We start from the raw sequence: 18840 nt of genomic DNA, 5'->3' as shown, positions 1-18840 counted from the left end.
CCTGAATATACACATTTAAATGCAAATTTTCTTAACAGAATTTTCGGTATTTTCTTTTCCCCAATATATGTATTTTTATGCACAGTTTTCTCTAGTTTGTGCAACTTTATGTGCAGTTGTGTTGCGGTTTTGGTTGGAAACCTGCACTATGTTTCGGTTAGTGCATTGTTTTTGGAGATGCAAACCAAACTTGATTTATCTCTCTTCTTCACCCCCCTAATTGAAAATGCATCACACTTAGTGTAGAAGCAGCTGGAGAAAAGAAGTCCCGGGTCCACAGAGAGGAGAGTGGCATTTTATGAGCACACAATAAAGGAGAAGGTGTGTCTAGTCTTCGAAAGACACCTCTGTAACGGGGTGGGGTGGGGACCTGCTGTTGGGCAATGTCTTTATAAGGACCAACCCAAATGTCAGAAAACAGTGTAAGCTTTTGAGTTCGACAGAACTCTTCATCAGGCTGGATGAAGCAGGGGGTGGCATTGGCCAACTGTGGGTGGGGGGCAGTTCTCCCCTCTTTCTGCTTTCTTTGTGACATTGCTCTCCTGACAAACCTTGCCTCCTCCTTTCAGGCCCCTTGCCCCCTAGAGATTTCAGGGTCCACAACAGCAGCCAGACAGCAATTGAATTATCCTGGAAGAAGCCGAGCTCAGCTTTCAGCAACTTTCAGCTCCGGTGGAAGAACTTGAACGAGTCCAACGACAAAGTAAAGCGTCTTGGCGATTCCACGGAGACGACTTTGAGAGGTCTCACTCCGAGCTCCAACTACACCTTCACTTTGCTGAGCGTAGCAGAAGGAGAAAACAAGACCGCATACAGTGTCGGCGTTGTGCAAGAAGGGGCTACAAGTACCTACAATTTTCTTCGGGGGGGGGGAGGCAGAAAATGGGGTGGTCCCATCTAGTTGTGCCTCGCCCTGTGTTTCCCAGCTTTCCCCCTCTGGACCGTGCCCCTCTGCAAACCACTGTTCTAAATCTATGCTGTCCTCCTGCCCATAGGAAGGTTCAGGAGAAGGGTGTCCAGTCCCTGACACCTGAAGTGGAGGAAGCTAACAAGCACTGCCATCCCCTAGACTGGTTGTAAGCAGGTGATGCATTCCTTGGCATCCGGATCTGCTGCCCCTGTAGATCCTGCTGCCCAAGGTCAACATAACAACATCAACAACAATTATCACCCTATATTTAAATGGGTACCTACTGAGAAGATAGGTACGCGGGTGGCGCTGTGGGTTAAACCACAGAGCCTAGGGCTTGCCGATCAGAAGGTTGGTGGTTCAAATCCCTGTAATGGGGTGAGCTCCAGTTGCTCGGTCCCAGCTCCTGCCAACCTAGCAGTTCGAAAGCACGTCAAAGTGCAAGTAGATAAATAGGTACCACTCCGGCGGGAAGGTAAACGGCGTTTCCGTGTGCTGCTCTGGTTCGCCAGAAGCGGCTTTGTCATGCTGGCCACATGACCTGGAAGCTGTACGCCCTTGGCCAATAACGCGAGATGAGCGCCGCAACCCCAGAGTCGGTCACGACTGGACCTAATGGACAGGGGTCCCTTTACCTTTACCTTACTGAGAAGATCCATAAAAAAGCAACTGTACCAAAAAGAATTACTGTGAAAATAAGAAATATTCAAGGGAGGCAGCTCACCAGCTTTTGTCCTTGCCCAGGGCACCATATTATCAAAGTCTGCCCCTGCCAAGGTGGTTGCCTCATTTTGCCTCATGAGTGACCTGCCCTGTCTTTGGCAGGTGTGGCCTTCATCCATTTCACTGAGAGGTCCTATTGAAAAAAGGATGGGATTCACATGTTTGTGGGCATGCAATACATATATAACACCCACAGTATTTTCTGCTTCCCACCTGCACAGAGCCGGACCACGTGAATAATTTGAAGTGTGATTCCTCAATGTGGGGCGACCGTCTGCTATTGTCCTGGACGTGCCCAGCCAGCAAGGTCAGTAAGTTGCAGGTCTGTCTGTCTGACCAGCTTGTCCGGGAATGGACGATCTGCGAAGAGGAGACGGAGATTGACAACCTGCAACCCGCCTGGAGCTACTTGGTTCAAGTGCAGACGTTCTGGTATGAGCAGGAGGCAGCGTCCGCCCAGAAGATGTGCACCACCAGTAACACAGGTGAGACACACCTGAGCAAGCCTTTCAGTGGCCGGGCTGGGGGGTGAAGTGTGCTGTTTTAAAAACGCTTCTCTTTCTTAATGACGGCACCCTTGGCGAACAGGCACAGAGCACCCTGGGGTGAGGGGTGAGGGCTGTTCTGTGCAAAATGCATGAAAAGACTTGGGAGGGTTCAACGCTGTCTTACGCCAGGGACCAGCTGCTTCTCTAGTCTGGCATTGTCAGGGTTCCGGATGCTGTTGACTCCAGTTCCCATCAGCCTCAGCAGTCACTACCAGCCACAGAAGCGATGGTGCTCTGTCTCTGTGGCAGCAATGCCCCTGAATCCCAGTTGCTGGAAGCCACAGGAGGGGAGGCTGTTCTTGTGCTCGGATTCTGCTTGCAGGTTTCCCACAGCCATCTGGCTGGCCCCTGTGAGAATGGGGCACTGGACTCGATGGGCCAACAACATCAGTCCTACCAGCAGAGCCTTTTCCAGGTCTCAGCCAGAGCTCTGTCCCATTGCCTGCGACTCGATTCTTTTTAAATAATACTAGCTGGCCCGGCCACGCATTGCTGTGGCTCATCCATGTGACTGCTGCCCCACCCTGTTCCGACCCATGACCTATTCTGCCCCCTCCTCCCCCACCCCGGCTCATCCCCGTGATTGGCCCCACCCTGTCCTGACCCATGACCTCCTCAGCCCAGTCTGCAAAGCTGAACCGAGATGCTGTGGAGAGGGAAGCTTTCCTAGCTGCAGTACCAGTGTAGCCATCACTAGAGGGTGCTGTTTTGCAACATCTCCTGTGCTCGCAGCATCCCCGGCTGTCTTGAGTTTTGTGTTCGGGAACAGAAGGTTTTACCTGCTTTACCTGTCATAGGTGTGACATCTATCTACGCAAACTGTACTGTATATGGTCACTTGCATATTCGCTTGGGACGTTGTGTCAAAATTTGAACGCAATCGGTCAAGCGGTTTCAGAGAAAAGTGGAGACATACCCACATGGCCAGTTTACATTTATATATCTATAGATTGGAGGTACCAGGGATTGAACCTGGGAAGTTCTGCATGTCAAGCAGACACTCAGCAGACCACTAAGCTGTGCTCCCTTCCTTTCCTGTGCACCTTCCTTCATTTATACTCTGCTTAGAATCATAGAATTTTAGAATGGGAAGGGGACCATGAGGGTAACAGATTCCTGCACTGATCACTTCCAACTCTACACTTCTCTGATTCTATGAGCGCAGCAAGGACCACGAGTTTCCCATCCCCGACTTGGACATGCACACAGACTTAGCAGCAGCATATTCTTTCTTTGTCTTTAGGGGTCATCCTGGAAACTCTGCTCCCTGTGCTGCTTTTCTCAGCCCTCCTCAGCCTGCTGCTGTTCTATTTCTGGAGGAAAAGGTGAGCAAGCTCAATATCGCAGGCTTCCGGTGCACAGCGTTATTGACCTCAGCGGGGGGAACATCAGGGGCGCTGTAACCTGAATCTGGAGGCACAAAGGAAAAGAAAACAAGCTGCGTTTATCGGCTTGTATTTCCCCCCAGACGCATTTCCTCTGCAGGGGTGGGGGGGCAAAGAGTCAGGCAGTACACTGAAGTCTTCTCTCCAGCTACAGAGAATCGTAAGACCGCAGGAATCCAGCATCCTGTTCCCACAGTGGCCAACCGAATGCCTATGGGAAAGCAATAAGCAGGACCCAAGCACAAGAGCCCTCTGCCCTCCTGGTATTCAGAAGTCTCCAACCGTGGAGGCAAACCGTGGATGTTAGCCACGTCCCCCAAGAGTTAGTCCAATCCTCTTTTAAAGTTAACCAGGTTGGTGGTCATCACTGCCTCCTGTGGCAGGGAGTTCCATAGTTTGACTATATGTCCCCAATCTTCCAACATTCAGCTTCCTTGGATGGTCACAAGTTCTAGTGTCATGAGAGAGGATTTCTCACAGGCCCTTGGGCGATGCAGTAATTTCCAAATCACACAGCCCTGCTTATGGATTGGCACAAAGGGCCTTTGGTCTAGCGCCGTGGCTCCCCCAGTGGGAGGTTCGGGTACTGCAGGTTTCAGTTCTATAGTATAGTGCCCTGTCAGGCGTTCTGATTAGAGATTATTATTATTTGGGGGGGGGGGAGGCCACTAGGGTCGCCATGTTTTGAAGAACAAAAACGAGGACGCTATGACGACTCTCATTTTAAATACCCCTACTCTATGTAGGCGATAGAAGCTGTGATATATTGCTGAGGGAGCAGTAGGTTTGATGAGACCCTAAGCTACTGAAGGTAACGTGGCCCTTTATATGTCCAACTGTCCTTTGTCAACAACAAATTGTCGCTGTTTTTAGTGTTGAATATATGCTATATGGTAATTTATGGACCTAATAGGTATCTAAAGCCATTTGCACATAACAAATAGGAGCCTACACAACACAAAACACTGTCGCTGTATGTAGGTTTTATTCTATTTGTTTTTTATCTTATATTTTGGAAATGTACATCCAGTTTTTTTTCCTTTACATTTTTTGGGGGGCCCCAAGAGAGTGGGGCCCTAAGCTATAGCTTGTTTAGCTTAGACAGTGGTACCTCTACTTATGAATTTAATGCGTTCCGAATGCACATTCGTAAGTCGAAAAAAATTGTACGTCGAATCCCATAGGAATGCATTGGGAGAAAAAATTCGTAAGTCGAAGCAACCCTATCTAAAAATTCGTAAGTAGAAAAAATCCTATCTAAACCGCATCCAAGATGGCAGACGGAGCTCCGTTCGTAAGTAGAAACATTCGTAAGTAGAGTTATTCGTAAGCAGAGGTACCACCGTACGTAAATCCGGCACTGTGAGGGGGGCAGGAGAAGGGAAGAGGAAAGCAAGTCTTCAACCACCAGTTATGTTTATGTCTCATCCAGAAAGTATAGCCAGAGACATTTTGGCAAATTCCATAAAAATCCACCCGGACGGGAATTTTACCCCTGAAAAAGAGGACGTGTCCTGGGAAAAGAGGACGGGTGGCAACCCTGCCACTTACAGACGTTGCTTAGTTTTCTGTCTCCTTTGCAGGGCGAAGAATGTCTTCGAGAAACAGAGAGCAGATATGGGATTGCCTAGGTGAGGATGAAGGGGTATGGGGTGCATGGACGTAGCCAGGATTTATTTGGGGGGGCAGGCTTTATGTTGCGGGGGGCAGAACCAAGTTATCTGCACCACAATTGGTCAGTTAATTACGTATTGCCTGCTTAAACTTTGAGGTTTCAAGAGAGACCTGTCCCACCTTTTCTTCCCCTGCAGAGCCCTGGACTCCGTGCCTGTGTTGGCTTTCCCAGTTTACTGCCATGAGCGCTTCTCCAACAGCGGCTTTGGTTTTGCCGAGGAATACCAGGTACAAGGTTGCCGTGGCGCTTGTAGCTCGGTAGGCAGAGCGCCCACTTTGCCCGCTCAAGGTCCTGGGTTCGATCCCTGGCGTCGCCAGGCAGGGCTGGGAAAGAAAGGCCCTTGTCCCAAGCCCTGAAGAGCTCCTGCCAGCCAGTGCAGACATTACTGAGCTAGGTGGACCAGGGGTCTGATTGAGTACAAGCCATTTACATTCCTATGATATCTTTATTTAAAATTTAATCACAGCGAAAATACTCTGCCATCCTTGTTTTAGATTGAAAAGGGTATTCCAGAAATTAATAAAGCCCATTTTTAAAGTACCCTAACAATGTGGGTTAGGGACGCGGGTGGCGCTGTGGGTTAAACCACAGAGCCAAGGGCTTGCTGATCAGAAGGTCGGCGGTTCGAATCCCCGCGACAGGGTGAGCTCCCGTTGCTCGGTCCCAGCTCCTGCCAACCTAGCAGTTCAAAAGCACCTCAAAGTGCAAGTAGATAAATAGGTACTGCTACAGCGGGAAGGTAAACGGCGTTTCCGTGTGCTGCTCTGGTTTGCCAGAAGCGGCTTTGTCATTCTGGCCACATGACCTGGAAGCTGTACGCCGGCTCCCTCAGCCAATAACTTGAGATGAGCGCCGCAACCCCAGAGTCGGTCACGACTGGACCTAATGGTCAGGGGTCCCTTTACCTTTACCTTTACCTTTACCAACGTAGCATTAAGCGTCTTCCAGACATTGCTCTTTTTTTTGTATTTCTGTTATTTTTATTGAAGCTATTTGTTGATTTGCTTCAAGAAGATCTTTAAAAACTGAATATAAACCCCAGTTTTCATAACAAACTTTACTCTTGTGTGTCCTTTCCCTCTTGTTTCTTTTACTAATTAAATGAAAGCTGTTACCAGATATAAGAGATTCTGGATCCTATTCAGCTACTCTTTTAAATACTTTACATATCCACTATTTAAATACAGTACTTTAAACATCCACTATTTTAAATACTTAGGCTGCATTCTTTTCTTCTTTTTTGTCAGAATTTTTATATACTGCTTAACATTTTAAGAAACAAAGAAGAACCTTTGGGTTTGTGCTTTGTTGAAGGAGTCGCCTTGTTTTGTAGCTCTCTGTGCCGCTTGTTTCACCATTTCTCTTTTCTTTGCCCATATAACAGCAGCTGCAGGACGTGGGGACAGGACAGCCCCAGAGCGTGGCAGAGAGGCCTGAAAATCAAGCCAAGAATCGCTACAGCAACGTTCTGCCGTGTCAGTTTCATTTCCCCTGCCCTGTTTTTTCCTTTGTCGGTTGCGCTTGGCAAAAGGAGTCTGCTTTAATTTTGAACATCTCACTACGGAGTGGTGGTTTCAGATATAACCTCAAAAGACCAGAGATTCAAGCAGGAGGAGGCGGGAGGGGTCTGTCATTGGTGCTTGAGAGTCACCTGACCCTTGACCCAGAATTCTCGGGTAAGGCAGGCTTTGGCTCAGATCGATGAACTTCTTCGGAAAACTTCTAGCCTCATTCCCCACTACTTCAGATAATTTTTTCTGGCAATGGGAGGAATGTGCATTGACCCTTGAGGGCTGGATTTCTTCCTGCATCTGCCACTTTCGGACCCACATTTGATATAAAAATTATTTGGCATACATAGTTTCTCCCCCTTTTTTTCTTCACAACAACCCTGTGAGGTAGGCTAGGCCCAGAGAAAGGGAGCTTTTTGACTGAGTGGGGATTTGAACCCTAGTCTGACACTCTGGCCACCACACCACATTGCCTCTGCTGCTCAACTTTATTCCTGCTACTTTTCAGTTATGTAAATTCATATTTGGTGCTGCTTTACTTTCAGTTTTATCCATTTTTCAGTTCACCCTCCCTGCTTTTACTTTTAACCCCTTTGGTTCCTTCTCTGCAGATGACCACTCGCGAGTTCAGCTCACCATCAAATCTGGAGACCCCAACTCAGATTACATCAATGCAAGCTACATGCCTGTGAGTCGTCATCTCCCCTCCTCTCCCCGGCTGCATTTTTGTGTGAGATGTGGTTTGGGACCCTTTGTGATTCATCCTGGACAAAAACTTTATAACTTAAGTTAAGCTTGGCATAGATTTGGGATTCGACTTTAGCACCATATATTCTCAGCCCCCAATATATACCGGTAATGCCAACTAGCCTCCAGTTTTCTCCCAGGGTTCATTAACCTCCAATTAATGAGCAACAACCTCATGGTTAGAGAGAGTCTGCTTTGACTTTGCACATCTCACTACAGAGTGACTTTGAGTACACTTATTCTCACTTTTTGTAGCTTGCTTTTAGACAAGCAATGGAAACTTTTTTTTATTTCAGCTAGCTTTTGTAGGTTGCCATCCTTGTTTTGACTCTTACTGCTTTCTCTGTCATTTTAAGAGCTGGTTTCGTTTTTTAACGACACGTTATTGCTATTATACTAGGGGCTGCCCACTTGCTTTCTTTGCCCGCCAGTCCCATCTATCCCCACCCAACCCCAACCACCCTTTGCCAAAGCCACCCAGCACCCACCTCGCACCCAAAACAGCAGCCCCTCCTCTCCTAAAGCTCACCAAACCTCTGCGTCTTGCCTGAGCTGCCCACTCACTTGTCAGGGCTGTTTACCTGCCTGTCTCTGGTTCTGGTTCTCTCCTCTTCACCCTCTGACATTGCTGTGAGGCCCAACAGCTCTGGGAACCCAGTTTATCTTGTCTGTGGCAAAGCAAAGTGCAGTGTGACGACATTCTTGAATTGTTATTATATGTTTAGATACTGCTTTATTTTTGGTTAGCAGCCACCTTGAATAAATATACGGAAAAGCAAGGCATACAAATGACAAAAATCTGGGCAACACTTCTATTAGAAGTGGGGTGTGTGGGATGGAATACTGGGGCAGACAAGTCACAACAGTTCCTAGAGTGTCCACTAGGAGGAACTCACCTGGAGGAACACCTGACTAAGTTCAGTTTCCTGTTCCTCCAGACATGCAGATGAGATGGATTAGCTGGCAGATAAAAGCCCCTAGCCAGCAGCCATTCCTTCTCTTAGCCATCTCTTCTTCAATGGGAACACATCTCCAGAGAATCTCCAGTTAGGATGGTTCTCCCTCTCGGCCTGCTGCCAAGAGAGAGACCAGATGGAGCCTTACTCTACTAAGTAGTCTCCACATGTACATATTTTTAACTTTTCTACGTAAGCCTGCCTTTCTGAGATTATGCTGTTAACTCAGGATGAACCTGTAAGTAAACTCTATCCTATTTTAGTTACAGGTAGGTAGCCGTGTTGGTCTGAGTCGAAACAAAATAAAAAAATTCCTTCAGTAGCACCTTAAAGACCAACTAAGTTTTAATTTTGGTATGAGCTTTCGTGTGCATGCATCTGATGAAGTGTGCATGCACACGAAAGCTCATACCAAAATTAAAACTTAGTTTGTCTTTAAGGTGCTACTGAAGGAATTTTTTTTATTTTCTATCTTATTTTAATACTATTGTGTCGTGTATTTCTTTTAAGAGGGAAAAAGGGGATTTGCCAGGAAGTATAATGTTGTATAGGTTTTTACAAACCTGAACGCACACGTTTTGCTGTGCACAAAAAAAAGGGGAATGTCACTCTGCTGATATTGGAAGCTTGATAACACAAGCTTGGATAGGATCTATCTAATAATATATCCTAATCCACATCCTTAACATTCCCACAGGGGGCAGACAGCGCAGGATTTGGGAGGGGTTGTATCCCCGCTTATATGATAACTGGTGACTATTACAGTGGTACCTCGGTTTATGAACACAATTGGTTCCGGAAGTCTGTTCATAAACTGAAGCATTCATAAACTGAAGCGAACTTTCCCATGGAAAGTAATGGAAAGTGGATTGATCTGTTCCAGACGGTCCGCAGAGTACTTAAACTGAAGAGTTCATAAACTGAAGTGAACTTTCCCATTGAAAGTAATGGAAAGTGAATTAATCCATTCCAGATGGGTCCGCGGAGTACTCAACCTGAAGCGTACTTAACCCAAAGCATGGGTGTAATTTGTTCTGGAAGTCTGTTCATAAACTGAAGCGAACTTCCCCATTGAAAGTAATGGAAAGTGAATTAATCCATTCTAGATGGGTCCGCGGCGTTCGTAAACCGAAAATTCGTAAACCGAGGTGTTCATAAACCGAGGTTCCACTGTAATGGCATGTGAATGTCTGAAGAAGTGTGCATGCACACGAAAGCTCATACCTATGACAAATTTAGTTGGTCTCTAAGGTGCTACTGGAAGGAATTTTTTTAATTTTTTGTTTCGACTACGTCAGACCAACACGGCTACCTACCTGTAACATGTGAATGTGTGTGTGTGAACCTCAGCCACTGTTGAAATGTGGCCTCCTTCAGCTTTCCACCACATAAAGTGGTTCTCAGTCTAAACAAGTTTTGCCATTCTTCGTTGTGTCTACAGTGGTCCCTCGACTTACGAAGTACTCGACTTACGAAATTTCGAGTTACGAATGGGGAAAAAATGGCCGCACGTTTATGGTTTTTTTTGACATCCGAAAGGAAAACCATTGCGGTTTAGATGGGGTTTTCTCAACTTACAAATTTTAGATGCGGTTTACTCGACTTAAGAATTTTTCCATTTCCATTGCATTCCTATGGGAAACCACTTTTCCCCAACTTACAAATTTTTCGACCTACGAATGTGCATTCGGAACGGATTAAATTCGTAAGTCAGTCGAGGGACCACTGTACATTAGATTTCCCCTTGATTCTGTACTAAGGCAAAGCGCTCTCTCTCTCCTTCCTCTTTACTCACTCCAGGGCTTTGAGAGGGAAAAGGAGTTCATAGCAGCCCAAGGCCCACTGCCTGGGACTCTGTACGACTTCTGGCGCATGATATGGGAGCAGCAGATCGTGACCATGGTCATGCTCACTAACTGCGCCGAGAACGGACGGGTGAGAATTGTGCCGTTTGGCTGGGAGTCAGGAAACCGCTGGCTTGAACAATGTTCTGCCTCTTGGGGGATGCCCATTGGGGGATGTGGGTGGTGCTGTGGTGTAAACCACTGAGCCTCTTGGGCTTGCCGATCGGAAGGTTGGTAGTTTGAATCCCCATAAAGCTCCCGTTGCTCTGTCCCAGCTCCTGCCAACCTAGCAGTTTGAAAGCATGCCAGTGCAAGTAGAGAAATAGGTACTGCTGCGGTGGGAAGGTAAACAGCGTTTCCGTGCGCTCTGGTTTCCATTACGGTGTTCTGTTGTGCCAGAAGCGGTTTAGTCATGGTGGCCACATGATCTGGAAAGCTGTCTTTGGACAAACACCGGCTCCCTTGGCCTGAAAACGAGATGAGCGCCGCAACCCCATAGTCGCCTTTGACTGGACTGAACCGTCCAGGGGTCCTTTTACCTTTACCTTTACTTGCCCATTCGGAAGGCGCAAGCCATCTAGAGCTGTACAAAATATTATCTACCATTTTGGGGTAGGGTGGGGTTCAAAACTAGTTTTTTCAGTGGGATAGAAATCCCCCCTCCCCAATACCTCTGAGATTGATCGCTTCTTCTTCCTTAATCCTCTTCAGTGCCATCGTTTCCCCTGTTTTCTTTCTCCTTCATGAATTAGCTGCATGAATGATCCCACCCCTTCAGGTTGAGGCCATGATGCTAAGCAGCCAATTCGATGGTAAATTGAAGGCAACTTACACAAATAAGCAAATCTTTCTTTTTTCTTCTCTAGAAGTGATGGGAATTTGTCTGGACATTTTTCAACGTTTTGTAAAAGGCAGCAGATAGGATCAGGCAGGGAGCAGAAGTGAGCTTGTTCCAAAGAACTTGCGACTCCCCAGCTCCTGCGAGGAGGGTGTAGATGTAGACCTGGTCTTCAGGACCCTGGATCGGCAGCAGCCCAACCAAAACCTGACCAAAGTTTGACAATTGCTCTGCTCTTCCAATAAGGCCAGTCCTTCCACTAATGTTCTTGGCTCTCCCCTTGCCCCTTCCCCAACCTTCTTCTGGTCAGGTGAAATGTGAACGCTACTGGCCTCTGGACTACACACCCTGCACCTACGACAACATCACGGTGTCCGTCATCACAGAGACAATCCTCCCCGACTGGACCATCCGGGATTTCACTATCAAGCAGGTGACAGAGCAGGGATCAGGACCGCCTCCCCCGGCGTTCCATCCAAATGGTTTCTGCCAGAATAACTGCCCTGTGAAGAGATATTTATCCAACTGTTTTATCATTGCAACTGAGGCTGTTGCCAATTCCGCAGTCTCTTTTCTCCAGCCTTTTGACACCTGAGTGGTAGATTTTTGAGATCTGTTCTTGTTTTCTTAGTTTTCTGATCTTAGTGTTGTGTTTTTAATTGCCAGGACACATCCTGGGACCTTAGGGTGAAGATTGGGAAGTGAATCAAATTGTTATTGTTTAATCATAATGATGATGATGATCATCATAAATAACAATAATGGTGATGATAATCGTGGCTATAATAATGGTACTGGTCGTCATAATTTTAATTGAAGATATCCCTTTGAAAAATGATAATAATGAAATTATCAATCCTTCTAATTGCGAACTCAACAAAATAAAAGGGAGTCACCGAGAGACAAGAGGGAAGTAATCAGTGGCGGAGCTTCAAGCTCCAGCGGGGGCGGGGAGAGAGTAGGCGGGGGCGTGGCTGGCTGCGTCCGGGGGGGGGGGATGACACGTGTCCCGGGGGCATGACACGCTGCCCGCAGGGGCGTGGCGTGTGTCCCGGGAACGTGGCACCCAGTGCAGGGGGGGGCAGCCGCGATGGCTCCCCACTGGGATCGTGCCGCTGGGGGCGGTGCGCTCCCCCCGCAACCCTGTTCCTCCGCCAGTGGAAGTAATCCCAAGGCATGCATAAGCCAAAAATACCCTTTAAAACACTGGGGGATGGGCAGCCTTATAAAGCCCAAATAATTTCTAGTTGAAAAACACCTATCAGTCACCCATTCCCACCACCCTTTTGAGTAATACCCCTCCCCACCCTCTCACTATATGTGGGGATTTGGTGACTTCTGTTTCAGTGTATCTGATGAAGTGTGCATGCACACGAAAGCTCATACCAATGACAAACTTAGTTGGTCTCTAAGGTGCTACTGGAAGGAATTTTTTTATGTAGTTGAAAAACAACAACAACAACAACAACAACAACAACAACAACAACAACAACACTATACCACCCTTCATCCAAAGATCTCTTTTTTCAAATGATATTTATTTATTTTATAAGAATGAAAAAAAAATACAAAATACAAAAATACACAAAAAAGAAAATAAAACACAAAAATGCAGAATACAAAAAATGGAAAAGAAAAATGAAATTCATATTTATAATTCTTATATGTTAACATTTGTGACTTCCTCGTCTCCCCCCTCACTTCTTCCAATCTTCTTCCACCGACTCTTCTCCCTGATCACGTAGTCTCCCGGTCAGCTCGGCCAGTTCCATAAATTCAGTCATCTTCATTTGCCATTCATCCGCTGTTGGTACATCTTTCATCTTCCAATTCTTAGCTATCAAAATTCTTGCTGCTGTTGTGGCATACAGAAAAAAAAGGTAATATCTTTTTTGGGAATTTCTTCTCTAACTATTCCAAGTAAACAGGCTTCTGGTTTTTTTTTAATAAAGGTGTTTTTCAACACTTTTTTCATTTCATTATAAATCTTTTCCCAGAAGTCTTTTACTTTGGGGCAAGTCCACCCATCCAAAGATCTCAGGGTGGTTTACAAGATAAAGATACAGAAACAATCAGGAAAATGAGGGCAACTAGGAGAAGAAGGGGCATTTGAGCCCCTTGCAAGGAACCCATGACTGGCTTGCTGGAACCCTGAGTGAGAGCACTGCTATTAGGAAGTGTCAGAAGCCACTGGGATATGTGGACAACTGTTACCTTGTGTGGTGCAGGTGGCAAGTTCTGTACCCTCAGGAACCCCAGGCTGACTCTGCCCACCTAGATGGGTTATATGATGTTTCTGGGCAGGATATGAGAGAGGCTTCCTGATCTTGAGCCACACGATCTTCCTGAATTCTGTTGTGCCTCCTGTATATTGGGTTGTTTTTGGCCCTGATCCCAGCTTGATCCTAGATCCTGCATCCCAAATTTCACCCTCCGCTTGTAGTTCACTCTTCCGTCTCAACCACTGGCTCATCCCAAAGTACCTGATCTCCACCTCCTGGCCCAGCCCTGACAGCGGGCGAGGAAGGTACGCTGCGACATTTTGTTGCAGGCCCCACACTTTGTTCTCTCGGACGCCAAGCTCAGGTGGTTGAGTTTGGGAGCGGAACGGAGCCACTTCAAAATAAAATTGCAAACTCCCTAAGGTATGCAGAACCATAGAAGTTTGGAAATAAAAACAAACAAAAACTCTTCCCCCTCCCCCAGTGGTTTGACAAGGACCTGAGAGCTTCCATAGCCTTCAGGGTGTTGAGGGGCCAGTTGAAAAGAGACGGAGGTGAAACCCAGGGGTGGCTCTGAAGAAAGCGCTTGAATTGTGTGTACGTCCCAACAGGTGAACCTATCCGAGGTCCACCTTGCCAGGCATTACCACTACACGTCGTGGCCGGACCATGGGGTGCCCAAGATCACAAGCACCATCCTTCACTTCCGAGACCTCGTGAGGGCCCACATAGAGGAGCACAGAGACGCTGGGCCAGCTCTGGTACACTGCAGGTAAACCCAAGAGGAGAGGAAGAGAGGATCGGGGCAGGGAAGAGCCAGGGGGAAGTGTATCCCACAGATTCTGTGGACTGAGGCAGCGTAGAGACCACAAATGGAGACCCACTTCAACCCAGAGTGGCTTAACTATCCATAATGCTTCTTCCCAGAGAATTCTGGGAATTGTGGCTCTGGGAGGGGAATAGGGAGTCTCTTAACAACTCCCAGCACCCTTAATGAACTACAGCTCTCATAATTCTTTGGGGGCAGCCATGACTCTTTGAAGTGGCATCGTGGCACTGAAAATGTGTCGTGTGAATGTGGTGTTTGGTCTTCTGGGTGGTGTCACGGTCTGGTCGGCGGGTGGTTGAAGCCCTGGCTGAGGACGCCAGGACCAGAGGCAAGATGGTGGTGTAGAAGCAGGAACAGGTGCAGGGCTGAGGGTCCAGCAGTAGGCAGTCGCAGGGTCAAGGAGCAAGGCGGAGGCGAAGGTCTGGGAGTCGAGGAGCAAGGCGTCGGCAAGGCAAAGGTCCAAGGGTCGAGGAGCGAGGCGAAGGATCAAGGAACAGGAGGCCAGATGCAACAAGGCAGGGATAGCGTTGCTGTGGCCAAGAGCTGAAGGGAAATGCTGAGCTTTTATCCCTCCCAGCTCTTGCCACCAGGTGCAGTGAGTTACCAAGTGGCCTCACCTGAGTGGCCACTCCTTGCTTCCCCAGCACAAGCTGAGGCAGGCCCCAGTCCTGCAAAGCACTACAGGCCCCAGAGCCTGACTCCTGCCCATACTCCTGACAGGTGGGATGTCTTGGTTGACGCTGTCCTCTACTTCCCTCTTCAGCGCAGGCGTAGGCCGGACAGGGACGTTCATCTCCCTGGACTCCCTACTGCGCCAAGCCCAGGTCACGGGTGAGCTCGGAGTCTTCTCCTTCGTTCGGAAGCTGAGGATGAACCGTCCACTCATGATTCAGACTGAGGTGAGAGGCTCAGAGTATGTCGTTACGTGAAGCAGATCTGTCCTGTGGACACAGTTCTCCTCAGGAAATGTTAACATTATCCTGGGGACCTTGTCAGAGACAGGACCCAAGTACTGTACTTGCTTCGCTATTCACTAGTTCCTAAAATGGATGTGGGTGGCACTGTGGTCTAAACCACTGAACCTCTTGGACAGGCATCCCCAAACTTCGGCCCTCCAGATGTTTTGGACTACAATTCCCATCATCCCTGACCAATGGTCCTGTTAGCTAGAGATCATGGGAGTTGTAGGCCAAAACGTCTGGAGGGCCGTAGTTTGGGGATGCCTGCTCTTGGGCTTGCTATTCAGAAGGTCGGCAGTTCGAATCCCTGTGACAGGGTGCGCTCCCGTCGCTCTGTCCCAGCTCCTGCCAACCTAGCAGTTCAAAAGCACGCCAGTGCAAGTAAATAAATAGGTACCGCTGTGGCGGGAAGGTAAACGGCGCTTCCGTGCACTCTGGTTTCCGTCCCGGTGTCCCGTTGCGCCAGAAGCGGTTTAGTCATGCTGGCCACATGACTCGGAAAGCTGTCTGTGGACAAACGCCAGCTCCCTCAACCTGAAAGCGAGATGAGTGCCGCAACCCCATAGTCGCCTTTGAGTGGACTTAACCTTTAGTCACTAAACAGCTTCCCTCTGGCTCTCTTTGGACATTTCAGTTCTCTGTTAAACAACTTAAGAGGAGGCAGGCAAACATCTGGGCCATCCATCACATCTGAAAGGAGGAGCACGACCTATTGATTGGGGCCTCTGGTTGACCCCTGTGAGGGCAGGGTGCTGGACAAGATGGGCCATGGGCCTCATCCAGCAGGGCTTCTTTTGACATAAGTACTCAAAGCTGCCCTTTGACAGAGAGCTGAATCTTCCTGAGCTATATATGTGACAAAGCAAGTTGAAATTCTGTCCTCCTGGCAGTGCTCTAATCCCACACCCCCTTAACACCTCTTTTCTCTGCAGTCCCAGTTCATCTTCCTTCACCAATGTCTCCTGGACGCCCTCCGGCCTCCTCCGCAGAGCGACAGTGAGAAGACAGAGCACACGGCAGTGTATGAAAACACCTGGGCTCTGCAAGGCTACGAGGTGTCCCGGGTGTGACAGTCTGTCTTCTTTGGCCATCATCCCGGCAAGAGCCAAGGAGGCCCATGTGCCCAAGGGGCGTGGAAACCACAGCAGACTTTGAGATGTGCTTCCCTAGGGAGGGAGAGGCTGCTTCCTAGAGGAGACGCAAACTCACTTGCGATCCCTTCCCCTGCCCCAGTTTTGACATGATTGTGCCAGCCAGCTGAGGAAGCGATGAGGTGTGTGTGTGTGTGTGTCTCTCTCTCTCTCCCCACCCCCTTCTCTCTTTGTGGGTTGGAAGTTAAATTGCACACATTGTATCTGTCGGGAACATACGAAATGGAAATGTGGAGGACCCACCTTAGGACTGAGAAGCTGAGAGGAGCCTAAATGGTCTTGCAGCGACCTGTCCTTTGGCTTTATGGGTGAAAGGCAGGTACGAAATTTTACAAAGAAAATGAAATAACCAATCAGCACACATATATCTGAGGATACGACTGTAGTAGCTCTTCTGTAGCAGCTCTGGAGGCAAATGGTAGCTTCATGTGTGTGGGAGGGAGGTGATTTTTGGTGGGGGAACGTAATGGGGGACTGGGACAAGCCCCCCATTTCCCCACTGCACCACTCTAACAGCCTATCTCAGGCTTCCCAGGGTAAGGAGAAGTACAGGAGGAGAATCGCACACACAGGATTCAAAGATGTGCTTAATGTAACCCCTGGGTTGGCCAGGGGTTAAAGTGGGTGGGGGAGAGGAAAAGAAGAGGCATCTAGCAAATGAAATTAGCAGGATCTACCATGAAGAAACTTATAATAAGCTTAATCAAAAGCAGGGAAGCCTCCAGAAGTGTAGAGAGCAGACATTGGGTGATGATTGGCAACCACTTGTCCTAACTATAGGAAGGCAAACCCACTTAGCTCAGTTGTTTAGAGCGTGGCGCTGATAATGCCAAGGTTGCAGGTTCAATCCCTGTAAGGGCCAGCTGCATATTCCTGCATTGCAATGGGGTTGGACTAGATGATCCTCAGGGGCCCTTCGAATTCTATTATTCACCCCAAGAAGAAACAAAATCAGCTTTGTCTATAAGTCCGCAGCATTGGACTTGAGAGCCAGTGTGGTGTAGGGGTTAGTGTGTCGGACTTGCGCTCCTTGGAGGAAAAGCGAAAGATAAACACAATAAATAAATGAAAGATAAAATTGACTAAACCACAAGCAGATTAAGTGGCCCGCATGTTTGTTGCATATTGACGATATGGTGATGAGATCCACTGTAGTGTTTACAGAAAGAATCTTTGATTCAGGAGCCTTTGGCTCAGCCATGAAGCTCACTGGGCCTGCGCCATCTCATCCGCACTATTTTATCCAAGCTCCCAGGGTTGTTGTGAAGATATATTGAGGAGGGGCGGGGGTGGAATGCCACGCACAAAGTCCTGAGTTCCCTGGAGGAAAAGTAATGAACAAAAGCGGAAGGGATTGGAGAGGATGAAATTCTTTTCCTGTGTGCAAAAGATTTCTTGTATCATCCCAGAGAGGTGATTCTCATTTGCCGCAGGAGTGCAGATTCACACAAGCCCCACAACAGAAATCCCCACAACAACCAGAGCCAAGATGAGGATTGCAACAGCTCACCCACATGGTTTTCAAGGACAGGTCATACAAAGGGGGTTGGTGCAAGTTCAGTATGAAAATCCTCAGTAGATAAAACCTCCTCATGGCTTCTGGTATTCTAGATGCCTAGTCTTCTCAAGCTCATGTCTTGAAGCCCTGTCAGTTTCCCTCCAATCATTGTTTATACAAATTAGGGCTGTCGCCAAACCGAAGAAATTTTACAAATGGACACCCCACTGATTGTAGACTTCGCTGGAGGTGTAGGATTGCAGCCACAGCTGGATCACTGTGTGCATTTGGGTCAGCTAATCAGTTGATTAAATCTACATTGATTTGCGTATGAGTAAGCCAATACCACCAGGGGGGGGGAGCATAATTCTGATTTATTTTGGGGTTTTAGATGGTTTATCTGAATCTACTTATGAATCACTTCCCATAAAAGATCTCAAAACAATTTCACAGCAAAAACAATCCGCAATGAAAAACAATTCCATATGTAAAAACAAAAAGGATGGGTGGGTGGATGGATAGAGTATAATTTATTATACAGTTAAAAACGAGAGTACTCTATTTAATACAAAAAATACTAATGTGGATAAAATAGAGAGAAATAAAATGGTAGGTAAACAAAACTGAACATTTAATAACTTGAAAAAGAGATAGAACGTCTGTGTAGACCCAGTAGGTAAGAATGACTGGTGTATTTCGTAGGTTGTCGTGCAAAATTTTGCAACTCATGCTGTAATCTTTGGTTTTCCATCTTCTAGAAGTAAACTGGACAGCTCCAAACTAGAACTTCTGGGCATTCTTCTAAGAAATGGGGCGATGGTCTTGTACGAGCATCTTGGTAATGGGGAATAGTAAAAGGACATGATCTGTGGTCTCTATCTCTCCAACATTACAAGGGAAGGGCTGTAAAAGGCTTGTTGGGAAAGGAAGGCCTTCAAGGGGTGCCAAAAAGGCAAATAGGGGCAGCACGCCTGCCTGGTGCATTATGGGAGGGACTTTCAAAGGGTGGGTACCACCATGCTAGAGGCCCAGTTCTGCTGGGCT

The 18840-nt window shown here is 47.6% G+C and overlaps 1 protein-coding gene across 1 annotated transcript in view; it reads left to right on the top strand.

Annotated features, from left to right (window-relative positions):
• PTPRH (protein tyrosine phosphatase receptor type H) overlaps positions 1-18566 on the top strand; it is a 34078-nt gene extending 15512 nt beyond the window's left edge. Inside the window, exons 8-19 of the mRNA XM_035134591.3 lie at positions 570-845; positions 1855-2118; positions 3425-3506; positions 5150-5197; positions 5378-5468; positions 6626-6716; positions 7364-7440; positions 10256-10390; positions 11448-11570; positions 13971-14131; positions 14952-15087; positions 16080-18566. Of these exons, the coding sequence (XP_034990482.1) occupies positions 570-845; positions 1855-2118; positions 3425-3506; positions 5150-5197; positions 5378-5468; positions 6626-6716; positions 7364-7440; positions 10256-10390; positions 11448-11570; positions 13971-14131; positions 14952-15087; positions 16080-16217 (1622 nt within the window). The 3' untranslated portion in view covers positions 16218-18566. The remainder of the gene's footprint in view (positions 1-569; positions 846-1854; positions 2119-3424; positions 3507-5149; positions 5198-5377; positions 5469-6625; positions 6717-7363; positions 7441-10255; positions 10391-11447; positions 11571-13970; positions 14132-14951; positions 15088-16079) is intronic.
• Positions 18567-18840: the final 274 nt, after the last annotated feature.

This window comes from Zootoca vivipara, chromosome 12 (assembly GCF_965207765.1).
Source record: "Zootoca vivipara chromosome 12, rZooViv2.hap1.1, whole genome shotgun sequence".
NCBI classification, from domain to species: Eukaryota; Metazoa; Chordata; class Lepidosauria; order Squamata; family Lacertidae; genus Zootoca; species Zootoca vivipara.
The sequence above is the reverse complement of the archived record's forward strand: the minus strand, read 5'-3'. Positions and strand labels throughout refer to the sequence as shown.